At 45.6% G+C, this 12,639-nt stretch overlaps 1 protein-coding gene across 2 annotated transcripts; it reads left to right on the top strand.

Moving 5' to 3' along the window:
- The first annotated feature begins 360 nt into the window (after window positions 1-360).
- On the top strand, window positions 361-10,467 carry LOC139796861 (nesprin-2-like). Of its 2 annotated transcripts, none has more exons than XM_071745342.1 (11): window positions 361-447; window positions 1,063-1,170; window positions 2,581-2,843; window positions 3,006-3,156; window positions 3,530-3,712; window positions 4,493-4,630; window positions 5,483-5,677; window positions 6,151-6,436; window positions 7,367-7,578; window positions 9,400-9,455; window positions 10,120-10,467. In XM_071745342.1, the coding sequence occupies exons 1-11, from the start codon at window positions 391-393 to the stop codon at window positions 10,343-10,345; spliced, it is 1,875 nt and encodes a 624-aa protein (XP_071601443.1). In that variant the 5' UTR covers window positions 361-390; the 3' UTR covers window positions 10,346-10,467. The 2 variants fall into 2 exon arrangements, with proteins under 2 accessions (XP_071601443.1, XP_071601442.1); XM_071745341.1 differs by having other exon boundaries at window positions 9,400-9,460; window positions 10,122-10,467.
- Window positions 10,468-12,639: the final 2,172 nt, after the last annotated feature.

Below are 12,639 nucleotides of genomic sequence, written 5' to 3'. Positions count from 1 at the left end.
CTGGACTTGATGATCTTAGGTCTTTTCCAACTTTAATGATTCCACGATTCTATCATTCTAGAAGCCATCATTGCAGCCCTGCCCCTTGCTGTCAAACCCCACCCCTAGCTCCAGCATATGTCATAATCATATATAATCAGTCTTTATATAAATCTGCCCAGCATCCTTGGGGAGAAGACACCCCAAGGTGCTGTCAGGCTGGTAGACCTACTGTCAAGGAGCCTTCTGTGAAGGAACAGAGTCAGGTGCACCTTGAGCTTAACCCAGTTTGGCTCTTGGTGTGTTTATTCTCAGGAGGCAGTGAACTCAGAGTACCCTTTACTGTTCTTGTCATTAATAACCAGCCCGTCTCTTTTTGTGCACTTTTGTAGCTGAAAAAAAAGGGGAAAGATGTCTCTTCTACCTCCCTCGGTTGAAGAGTCAGAACTCTTTTCTTTCCTCAGCAAGGTGAGTTCAGTGTATAGCTCATCTATACAGATGGGTGTGTCAGATACAAGGTTTTGGTACAAGACAAATTAAGATATGTGTCAAGCCAGAATACTTCAGAATAAAGTGAAACAGCTGGTATCACTCAAGGATACTAAGAAATTGCTCTCCACCAATATTAGAATGCCAGTATTACACAGCACCTCGATCTTGATGTGTGACCTTGCTCTTGGTGCGATTGCTTATCCAGTGCTACCTCCTTTATGGAAGTGTTTGTAGCAAAAGCTTCAAGGTTTTGCATTCTGTACCTTCATTGGTTCAGCTTTCTTTACACACAGGGCTTGTTGAGGGGCAAACAGGACAAATCTTGTTTCTTGCTGGTTTTCTTGCAGCAATTTGTTTCACTAATTCCTAGAATGGCCTTAAAATGTGTATTTTGTTATGAGATTAAGACATCCAGAGAGCTACAATTTTTTTAATCTCTGTATATCCATGTTAGAGGTATAAGACAGCTCTGTGTAAATACTCTTGGTCAAGGACAACTGCAGGTAGAGAGGCTGCAGTTCTTGGAGGCTTCTCTAGCACAGCAAGGCAATAATGACACAAATACTTCCAATCTTGCCTCTCTCTCTACAGGATGCTGATGAGGTAATGGAATCACAGGGTAAATATGTTGAGGAGACCTCTCTGCAAACTTTGCAGAGCACTGAAGGCTGTGGCACAAATGATGGCAGCCAGCTGAGGGTGAGTTTCAAGGCCTGAAGTAGGCTGACCAAGCTGATCCTCTGAGCTGATGCTTATGTGCACACACAGATGAGAAGGGAACAAGAATTACACGTGTGATGTTTTGTCATGTCAATGAATGAACTGAACCAAACAGGCTTAGCACTCGAGCTGGAAATTTCAGGTGGAGGTTGAGGTAGTGGTTCTTTTTAAGTTCTCCAGTCATGCACACCTCAATAGACATATTTAGACTGTTCTGGGATCTGTACACTGAATTTACTTTCTGTGTGTAATGGCACTGTCCTGCTGTCACTCACAGGCAAACAGGAGCAGTAGTTATTCAGGACGTGGAGAGCTGAAACACTGCTTTATTGGTCTCTGATTTTCTGCCAAATCTCACTTGAACGTGGAGCTTGTGCACTACCACTGACCATCAGGGCTGCCTGAATGCATGCTGTAGAGGCACAGGAAAGTACAGGGAGTTTGCTTTTGTGATGCTGTGCTGGATTCAAGCACTGAGTCTGCCTCAAGTAGCAAATTTCACTCACTGTAAAAGATCCAATACCACCATGTCCCCATTTGAATTTTCCAGGAGCCATTCCCAGCTGTTTTGGTACTGCTGTTGTTGGGTGGAGGTCTTTAATGGGAACTCAGTCCAGGCCTCTGGGTTTAGTGCCTCTGGGTTTAGTCTGAGATTCAGCCAAGTGCTCGGGTGCTGAATTCAAAGGGAATGAGGATCCAGAATGCACCTAAGAGCTGGCTGAGTCTGGGTCCCTTTCAGGGCTCAGGTCAGCAGAGGCTTCAAGAGAGCAGCTCCAGCTGGGAAAAACAAGCAGGCTTCAGGCAGCTGTCAGCACTCCTGAATTCCTGTCAGCTTCTAACAGTTTAGCTCAACATTAATGAATTTGGTGGGGGGAAAATTTTTTTTTGAACCCAGTCAAGGTCTACTCAGAAAAATACACATGGCACAAAGCACAGTCTCTGGCTAAGGAGTGTGATGTACAGCAGCTAATTTATTGCAGTTTTACTTTGCAATTGAGCTATGGTGCCTGTCTCTAGACATGAGTTTAACATAATTCAGAGAGACACTTTGGCTGGTAGCAGCTTGAATAAAAAGACAGATCCCAACAGTTTGCAATGGTCTGGCTGACACCTGCTAACATGACTGGTAATTCAGCATCATTCCTCCCAAAGTGTGTCTTGTCTTCTTGAATGCAAACAGAGCCTATTGTTCCTGGTCTTCTTTTTTTTTAACTCTGTATCTGAGTTAATGTAACTCCCTGCAGAGGCTGTTTTTTCACTGAGAAACCACAGCTGGAATGGCAGTTCTGTCCTGACCTGTCAGCCGCACAGCTTAACCTGCAAGGCTGTTTTCTAAAGCTAAAAAAGCTTTTCCTGACACACAAACTGCTCTTTCCCCATCCTCTGCAGCATTTTGAAGGGGTCTGTCTGGAATCCAGCCGCACGTGTGTCCTTCTACACAAGTTACTCTCCTGCCAGTGCCTGGATCTGCAGCAAGACCCTGAGCAGCACATGGCAGGGGTGAAATCCATGTTTAATGTCTGTCCAGTCCTGCCACATGATTCAGTTGAATGTGCAAATGAAACTGAGGGTGATCCTATCCAACAGACAACCAGGAGTTTAGAAAGACAACAGAGAAACATTTCTGCCATGTCTATGAAGAGGAGAATATAGTAAGTCTGTTTTTCTGATGGCTCCTACAGCAGCCTGAGGCCGCATTTTGAAGAAGTGCTGTAGCTTTTTGCACAAGCTGAATGTTGAACGAGAGAAAAAAAATCCCCAAGTTAAGAGTTAGCTTGTGATAAAAACTTTTTGGTTTTGCATCCCTCTCTCAGCATCCAGGAAACCCAGCGCCTGCAGCAGAAGTTCTTTGAGGACTATTCTTGCTTTGAAGATTGGCTGAAATCAGCTGAAATGGTTGCAGCCAGGCCAAATTCTTCAGAGGTTTTGTACAAACATGCAAAGGAGGAGCTGAAGAAATTCGAGGTGCATTTTTGAAAGTCATCTTTTATGCTCAGCAGCAGCCTGAAGGGTCAGACTGCTAAGTACTTCCTGACTGGTGGTCTAGAGAACATCAGTAATTTCACCAGTGCTCTGAAACAATGAGATCTTGCGTATAATTTAAAGATGGGCTCTTCATAGCCATGCAGTTTATAAGGGCTTTTTTTTTTTTTTTCCTTATTGCAAATGAGCCAGGTCTGATCAGGTGGTTTAAATATAGGTTGCTCCTTGCATTTAATTTTGCAGTTGGTATGTCTGGTTTTATGGGGAAGCCATCGTCACCTGTCTCTGTGCATGGTGTCTCCCAGATTCTTTCCCTTATCCACAAGGGAAACGAATTCCTTGGTTTACTTTGCAGGCATTCCAAAGGCACATTGACAGGCGACTCCCTCAGCTGGAGCTGATCAACAAACAGTACAGGCACCTTGTCCTGGAGAACCGAACCAACTCAGCCAGAAAGTGCAAGCAGAGGGTACACGATGGCAACCGGCGCTGGGATAACCTCCAGAAACGAGTGGCTGCCATTCTGAGGAGACTCAGGGTAATGAGTAGTGATGGGAAGAGAGAGAGGAGCATTTGCAGGGTTCTGTAGGCATTTGCAAATGCCCAAAATGTACTGGACCAACTGTGCTGTATTGGTTTGTGTCCTTCCTTAGCAGATGGGCTCTTGGTAGGAGAAACAGTGTAAGAGAAGAAGGGGTGCAAATTATGGAAGGTGTGTTGTGGGCCCTATGGCTTCTCTCCCACTCTCCTCACATCCCATCCAGTCATGGCTGGATGTGTGTGCTTGCACCTTTCCATATATAGGATGTGGCAGCAGACACACCTCTTCCTGACTTCTGTGCTAAATGTGGCATTATTACTTAGGCAGGGACATCCTTGACCAAGCTTCTGCATTGATTTACTGTTTGTTGTCACCGTTTTAATTACTTTTGTTGGAAAGGGCTTCCTTTGCCTGTCCTCTCAACTTCGGTCAAATCAGGTGTTAAACCCGAGTCCCATTAACTGTTGCACTGGTTTAATGATGTCCAAGAAGGTGCACACTGTGGAAGCAAGAGTGTACTTTTGCCAAAGTACCTTGCACTGCTGAAGTTTTATTGCCTCTCCCCTAGAAGCAGTGCATGAACATCAGACACTTTGCTCCAGCATCACTGCAGGAAGGGGACAGGTTTGTACATGACACGCTGCCATTTGTGCCCTGAAGGCCTTCAAGCTGAACAGCAGCTATGAAACTAAACAGAGTTTTCAGAGGGCTCCTGTGACCATCTCCTGCAGTAGCTCAGGTCATATAACCCTGGCTCCCTTCTTCCCCTGAATTCAGCACTTCACCAATCGGAGAGATGAGTTTGAGGCAACGAGGGAAAGCATCCTTGTGTGGCTCACAGAAATGGACCTCCAGCTGACAAACGTGGAGCATTTCTCAAAAAGTAACTTTGATGACAAAATGCGCCAGTTAAAGGTACGGATCACTTGAAAGCAGTTTCTTACTGTAGCCCTGATGCTATTGGGCTGCCCTCTCTTGACAGAATCATCTCCTTTGCTAGAACTCAACAACAGAAAAAACAGCACAGGTCCGTGAGGCTGTATTGGTTTTAAGAGACCAGTGATTTGTTAAGACTTAGACTCTGACTCAATATTAAACTGTACAGGATTCAAATTCAGGTTGAGTGCTCAAGCTCAGTTCTGTTCTGCCCTTTTCTCCTAACACAAGAGTCAGTGACAGTGGTATCTGGCCTGGGAAGCAGCACATGGAGGTTCACAGTAACAGCTACAGTCCTAAATCCATGTATTCCTTCCTGGTGAGAATTTTTTTGCATTGGCATTAAGGTAGGGTCTCTCCTCTGAGTGCTTTGTGTGTAGCTGGGACTTCCAAACCACCAGCAGGTGTGTGCAGTGATTCTCCAGAAGATGCCAGTTCTGTGCTACCTGCTCATATGCCAGTGTCTCCTTTTCCCATGCACAGCCAATTGGTTTGGGATATATGGTTTACTGTTGTGTAGGTGGGAGGCCCAACCAGTCAAACTTCCTGACTTCTGAGCAGAAGGTGGTTTGTACACCCATAAAGATTTACTCTGAACAGCAGAACAATTGTATTGTGATCTCCTGGAAAATCCCACTTCATGTGGAACTGTCACCTGCTGATGAAATAAAGCTCTGGATGGTTTGAGGAACAAGATATTTGCCAAATAAAATTAGACAACAATATCAATATCTGCTTTTCTGTCACTGCAGTGAGTGACGAAAGGAGGAAAGACCTCCAGCCAATAAGGAATGTTTAGATGTAATTCTTCCTCTTTTCTGTTTCAAACAGGGTTTCCAGCAGGAAATAACACTGAACACCAATAAGATAGACCAGCTCATTGTTTTTGGGGAGCAGTTGATTCAGAAGAGTGAGCCTTTGGATGCCACCCTGATAGAAGATGAATTGGAAGAACTTCACAGATACTGTCAGGAAGTGTTTGGCCGAGTTGCTCGGTTCCACCGAAGACTGACTTCAAAGCATCCTGTAAGATGCAGCAGTTGTTTTGGTGCTCTGGCAAGATTTTGGTGTTTGAACTGACTGCCATGCTCACTGCTTATCCCTCTAGCAGCCTGACTGAATGGTTTGATCTCCAAGGGGTCAGGAGCTCCTCAGTATTTGTGCCAGCTTTTTGCTAAATGATGCTGGGCATCATTGCATCACTGACCTGTGCAGTTGAGTTGGAACTGGCTACCCCTCCCTGCAAACTCTGGTGAGATGGTATGGTGGTGGCTGAGTGTCTTGAAAGGGGATGTAGCTGCTGATGTGAGGATTGTTTTGGCAGAAGAAGAGGGAGGCAGAAGTGATGCTTCCCTTTCATTTTAGGCAATGGTCTTCCAGTAGTGTAGCTGAATGCAAAATTGTTCCCAGTAGTAGTGTGAGGCTCCATCATCAACTCATTAAGTAGTGCAGATCTATTTTAAATCTGATTAATATGAATAATTGTTACTTCTTTCTAGGGACTGGATGATGAAAAAGAGACCTCTGAAAATGAGACAGATTTAGAAGACTCTAGAGAAATCCAGAACGACCCGTGGCATAAGAAGGGAATCAGTGAGGGGCCCTCTTCTCCACAGTCCCTCTGCCAGCTTATGCCCCCTTCTCAAGGTCATGAAAGATCAGGCTGTGAAACCCCTGTCAGTGTTGATTCAATTCCACTCGAGTGGGATCACACAGGTGATGTGGGAGGTTCTTCCTCTCATGAAGATGAAGAAGAAGAAGCAACATACTACAGTGCTCTGTCAGGTGAGAAGCAATTGCAGCTCCTTGACATGGACATCTGTAGGAGAATAGGTGATAGGATTGTTGAGACGCAAAGTTCCAAAAAAGCGCAGCGCAGCCTCCCCCTTTTATTTGTTGAATATTTCCAGCTATATTCAAGCATTTTCCAGAAGAAAACAGAATGTCTCAGAAATCCATGGCTCTCATCTCATTACCTTCAAATGTGCATGCTTTGCAAGGAAAGCTGCAAAACTGTCATTTCTATGCCATAACTTGATGCCATTTTATTCTAATTTAATACAAAGCAAGAGCATCCTTGTGTAGACTGCCTTTTGCAGTCATGGAATAATTTTGCTTTTTTTGGACATCTGTACTGCAACGCCAAAAGTGACTCAAGTGATAAAAACAGATCTGCAGCTTTATGCAGTTTATTTGTGTCTCTGGTCTCACAAATGGACCTGGGTTGGGTTTGGGGTGAGTAGCAATGCCTCTGTGAAGGGCTTAGATGTGCTTCAAGAAGTAGTGTTAGTGATTGCACAGGTGGCATCTCCATCTCCTTTAGCAGCAGTGAAATACAAACCCAAGTCCAAAATACTTGATCTTACTTTGTCCCATGGTGGGTTTGAGTATCTACCAAGTCACAAGTGAATTCATTGAATTCCATGGCCTTAGATTTGGTCCATTCTTCCAAGTGTATTAAAACATCTTCAATTAATAAGATGAAAATTATGCATAGTACTGCTATATGGATAACTTGACTAGTAATATGAAACTTACAGGCTGCAGAATCTCAAGGAAAAAACTGTGTCTGGGGTCACAGTAGTACTTCTTTGCAAAACTAGTAGCACTTATTTGACCTTGAGTAAACAGGAGAATAATTTACCTGTAAAACTCCTTGCATCTGTTTTACACACTTTTCACCTCACTAAGGATGTAAACACTTGTTGTTTGCAGGCATTATTGATAGGTGGGAACTCATCCAAGCTCAAGACCTCAGAAATAAACTCAGGATGAAACAGGAATTGCAGCAGTGGCAGCAGCTGAACTCAGACCTCAGTGATGTCTCTGCCTGGCTTGCTAGAACTGAGGAAGAGTTGAAAGAGCTGCAAAAACTGAAACCTCCAACCAGCATGCAAGTGTTGGAACAAAGGGCCAAGAAATTGAAAGTGAGTTCTGGCATTCTGGGAAGTGGGGTTTGTGAACATGTGTGTGGTCATGTTATGGTGCCTGCTGTGACACTTGGCTTCCATACATTAGGACTAAGTCAGGTCTGCAAGTTGAACCATCAGGTCCTGAGGCTACTGATCAGTTTGATGGCACACTCTAGGTGATGCTCACAAGCAAGACACTCTGCAGGACAGAGGAGGGATTTCCTGGGCATATTGTGAGGATGCTTTAGCCTAAACCTTTACAATTCAAGAGTATATACCATGTAATTGCTTATAGGAATATTTGTCCAGATACTGTCTGAGTGAGGCATTCTTTTCTGCAATTAGACATCATCATTCAGTTCCTAATCAACAGCCTTTATGCTGTTGTAAGACAGCTGAAGTAAGACTTCCAATCTCCAAGATGTAATGTCTTTTCCAGATGGATTAATTACCACTGGACTATTTCTAGATGTTAGTTCAAGCAGGTACCACCAGTCTCCTCGAGAGCCCTTCATTCCATCTGTGGCTGTAACAGCCATTTCTTTGTATTGAGGGTCCTCAGGCAGGTTGAGTTGTTCTTTAGAATCTTCCAGAATTCCTCCATTTATGAGAACAATCATCAAGTTGAGAATAAAACTCTGCTGCACTGCTTTTTTTTTGTTTGTCCTAAGCAACTGGAGAAAGAGCTACTGGAACAGCAGCCTAAAGTAAACTCACTCCAAGAACTCACTTCTTACCTGCTACTGAAATCCTTTGGTGATTACACAGAAGCTGATGAGAAGGTCTATGTAATTGGAAAAAAACTGAAACAGCTTCTTGAACAAGTTTCACATGACTTGAAAACAATACAAGCAATGCTGGTGAGTTGACTCACCAGCTGTTGAGTTGATCCATTTTCCATGGCTCTTTGTTATCAAAAAGTAACAGGAGTTTATTATACCTTAAGAGTAGATGTACTTCTAAGAGACCAGATGAAAACTTGAGTACTTGCACCACAAGTTGAAAAAAGAACAATTAAGTCTGGCAATAGGAAAAACTTGAGCATCACAAGGCTTGTACAGTACAGATTTGGGTTGCCTGGAGAGGTTGTGCAGTCTCCATCCTTGAGGAGCTTGAAGAGCAGACAGAATAAAACCTGGAGTAAGGCTTTTGGTCTGCCCTCACAGCTTTGCTTGGAGGATGAGGCTGGACTAGATGGACTTCCTGCCATCCCTTCCAACCTGAACCATCCTGTGATCCATACCCAGTATGAGGTTAGGAGTGTGTAGTGCACACACAGGAGTTGTAGTTCACAGCAATAGGCTGCTTATCCTGAGAGCTGTCAGGTATTTTCAAGTTAATACCCACACACACCTGTAGCATGGTCAGTCCTTTGGGCTTATTTCTTTATGATGAAGAACTGGAACATCTCCTTTTGCATCTAGAGTGGCCATAGGCTGTGCACCTACAAAAAAGCAATGAGAGATCCTCTTGGCATTTCATCTGTTGTGTTTGGCCTGCATTTGAAAATGAAAGGTGTGGTTATCTTTTAGGGTAACAGTGCATTCTTGCTAGTTCCTGATGACTTGGACTCAGGAGTCTATAATACAGTTGCAGAAAAATCTAGCCTTGCTATGGAGAAGATAGGAGGTTTTTTTCAGTATTTTATTATGGGCATCAAGCATCTTTTGACATATTTATACTGAAAGTTCCTCAAACGTAATCTTACTTTTTAGATGCATGCACCTTGTTAAAGAATTGACAACTGTACTTTAAAGTCTACAACTGCCTTTAATGCGAAATAGAAACTCTTTGTAGTTTCTAAACCTGGATACTAAAAGTAATTTTTCTCAACAGATCACTGCAAGGAGAACTTCTAATGGCAGAAAGAACAGCAGCAGCAGCAGCACGAGGTATTGTTCTATATTCACTTGATCTCCTGAAGGACAGTGAAAATGGCAGAGGCAAGCTGAGTGCCAGCAGAAAACCTGGGCAGCCATTCCTCACAGGGTGACAGGAGGTGGAGATGACTGCTGCTACCTGGAATGTCTCCTCCACCTGCCAGCTCTGGGCTGCACCTTGGTGAATGGTTTTCCTGTAGCACTCCTGCTCCCAGAGCTCTGCAGAGCCTCATCAGTCAGAACAGACCTCAACATGTATTTCCAGTCTTTTGTGTGTTTACTGGGAAAACTGAAGTTTGCATCTGAAAACAGTACAAAAACCAGCTGACCTCTGCTCTCTCAGGGGGGTTTGACTCCATGTTCTTTAGTGGTCCCTTCAAAACCCTAACATTCTTTGATTCTGTGTGACTGAGCTGCTCCAGAGAAATGCTGCTTCTTCTTCTGTAGTAAGGACAGCAAACCCAAGCCAGCACGTGGCTTCCTTCCCCCTGAGCAGTCTTGCACACTTTCAAGCTGCAGATGAAATCTTTGATGTGCCAAGCATTTTCCTGTAGATACACAGCCCTGGGTCTTGGAAGGGTAGAGGGAACCCTAAGTCAGGGAGCTAAAACAGTGTGTTAAATTAAACTCTCAAATGCTCTTTTTTTTTTTTTTTCCCATTTTTTCTTCTTTTCAGAGGTGAAAGCCATCCACAAACTGTTCAAAGAATTCCTCGGTCTCCCTCCTTCTTTTCCCGTGTCCTACGAGCAGCTTTACCTCTGCAGATGTTCTTTCTATTGATTTTATTTCTGGCTTTCATGATTCCATCTTCTGAGGATGACTACAGCTGCACCGGGGAAAACAAATTTACCCATTCTTTCCAACCCATGCTGCATTACCCCAATGGGCCTCCACCAACGTAGGCAGCAGCCACGAATCATAAGTTACACCAACTCTCACTCTCTGCGGTGCTTTTTTCCGTGCTGCTACCACGCAGTAGCATTGTGTAATTAAATAAACACTTGTCTTATGTTTGTTCTCCAAACGAGCCACTACAACACCCCTTTAGCCTAGGAATCCCTGTCACAGGGTATGTGTTGAATTTCTTATCTCAAAATGTACTTGATAAAATTTGTGCATTTTTGTATGGAAAGCTTACCAGGAACACAGCTACACTAATCCAGACTCAACAGCTGTTGCCTTTTGCTCGTTTTAAAATACTACCATCTAGTCAGAAGGAGTGAACTTACGAGACAGAGGGGAATGGGAACACGTCCTTGCTCAAGGTGTCAGGTGAATCCCCTCCTGGCTACCCCCACCTTCCCAGTCACCCTTACACAGCAGATGTGGGCTCTGGAACTTGAGGAGCAGGCAGAGGAGGATGTAGGTGAAGCTCACACAGGGGTTGCCTAGGGTAAGTCAGTCAGCTCCACGCATGATGATTGTCTCTCTCACATGTGGCTGGATTTCAGACAGACCCTTTCAAAATGCTGCAGAGGATGGGAAAAGAGCAATTTCTATGTCAGGAAAAGCTGTTTTAGCTTTACAAAACAGCCTTTGCAGGATGAGCTGTGCAGCTGACAGGCTGACGGGTCCAGGACAGAACTGCCATTCCAGAAGGGATTGTCCAGCTTTGGTTTCTCAGTGAAAGCTCCATCTTCTCATTAACACTCAGGACAATTTTGATATGCATTCAAAATCCAAACCTTACACATACCATAAACACGTTTATTAATTCTGACTGTCCAGGATGCCTGTGTCTCCTATCAGCTTATGACACTGTAACACTTGGCAGACAACTCCTCTCTTGGGTCCTGTGCGGTACTGCCTGACCACAGGCGGGTGTCCTGGCACACACACACAGAGCACACCATGACTTCCCTTATTCCCTCTCGTTGAGCTTTTGCTTTGACTGTTTTATTGGGTCTGGCAAAGACCGTTTTGTCTAACCTACACCTCACGCGACTTCCCTAAAGCTGCATCTCCTCTTTGCGTTGGGTCGGTGCTCGGGATTTTTGGGGCGAAGGGTGGCACAGACCCACGGCTCCTCCGAGCAGCTGCCGGAACTCCCGGCGGCTTAACCCCGGCCCCGCCTCTGGCCAAGGCCGAGCCCATGAGCAGGGCGGGCACGCCCCGCTGGTAGCGACCTGAAGAGGGGCACAAGGAAACTGCAGCGAGAGGTGCGGAACAGAGGAAGGAGCGCGGAGGTGAGAGCAGTGGCAGAGCAGCCACCGAGGTCAGAGGGAGAGGAGGTGCCCTTGTAGCCTGCGGTGCGAAGGCAGCCTGAGCCCTGCAGCGCCCGGAGGAACGGGTGGGCAGCCCATGGACCTGCAGCCCCTGAGGGACCGCGGTGGAGCAGATGCGGAGCTGGAGGCGGAGAGGACCCCGTGTTAGAGGAGGTGACTGTTCCCGCAGCAGCCGTGACTCTGTGGGCAGCCCAGGCTGGAGCAGTTCCTGAGGGACTGCACCTGGTGAGAGGGACTCAGGTCGGAGAGGTTCGTGAAGGACTCTCTGCCGTGGGAGGGACCCCGCGTTGGAGCGGGTGAAGAGAATGAGTGAGGATCCTCCTCCCTCCTGAGGAGGATGGAGCTGCAGAAACAACGTGTGGTGAGCTGAAAGCTCCGCCGAGGGGGAGGAGGTGAAGTAGCTTGTTGCCTGCAAGAAGGGAGGGGAAGGAGGGAAGAAGGTATCTAAGATAAGATTTTGGTTTTTTCTTTGTCCCGCTCTGATCTGATTTGTGATAAACTAAATCACTTTTTTTCCCAAGTCGAGTCTGTTTTGCCTGTGACCATAACTGGTGAGTGTAGTCTCCCTGCTGTCTCGACCCACGAGGTTTTAGTTGGATGCTCTCCTCCCTGCCCCGCAGTGGGGGCTGTCAGTGAGCCCCAGGGGACATGCCCAGAGCCTGGCACAGCCCTGTCCCCAGGTTATTCCCTTCTGACACCCTCATCTCCTTTCCAGTGCTGACACTCGGCCAGCCTGAGGGCACCTTCAGCTTTCCTACTGCTCACGGGTCCCAGTTAAGTTCAGTGCTGTCGCTTAACTTAGGTTTTAGTTGGATGCTCTCCTCCCTGCCCCGCAGTGGCGACTGATCCCTGGTTCTTGGTTGCCGGCTGGGCCTAAAGCACAAAACTTTACCTGGTGTTTTGTTTGCTTTTCCATGCCCCTACTGCAGGCTTCATAAACAGCTGTTATAATGAACACTGCAGTACTATTC

The sequence above is a fragment of the Heliangelus exortis genome, chromosome 5 (genome assembly GCF_036169615.1).
Source record: "Heliangelus exortis chromosome 5, bHelExo1.hap1, whole genome shotgun sequence".
Taxonomy (NCBI): Eukaryota; Metazoa; Chordata; class Aves; order Apodiformes; family Trochilidae; genus Heliangelus; species Heliangelus exortis.
The sequence above is the reverse complement of the archived record's forward strand: the minus strand, read 5'-3'. Positions and strand labels throughout refer to the sequence as shown.

Excerpts from the sequence above, each read along its gene's own strand:
- LOC139796861 (XM_071745341.1), top strand. The coding sequence starts at position 391 with ATGTCTCTTCTACCTCCCTCGGTTGAAGAGTCAGAACTCTTTTCTTTC. Across the intron at positions 2,844-3,005 it reads TCTATGAAGAGGAGAATATA|CATCCAGGAAACCCAGCGCC; the intron begins GTAAGTCTGTTT and ends TCCCTCTCTCAG. Across the intron at positions 3,713-4,492 it reads CCATTCTGAGGAGACTCAGG|CACTTCACCAATCGGAGAGA; the intron begins GTAATGAGTAGT and ends CCCTGAATTCAG.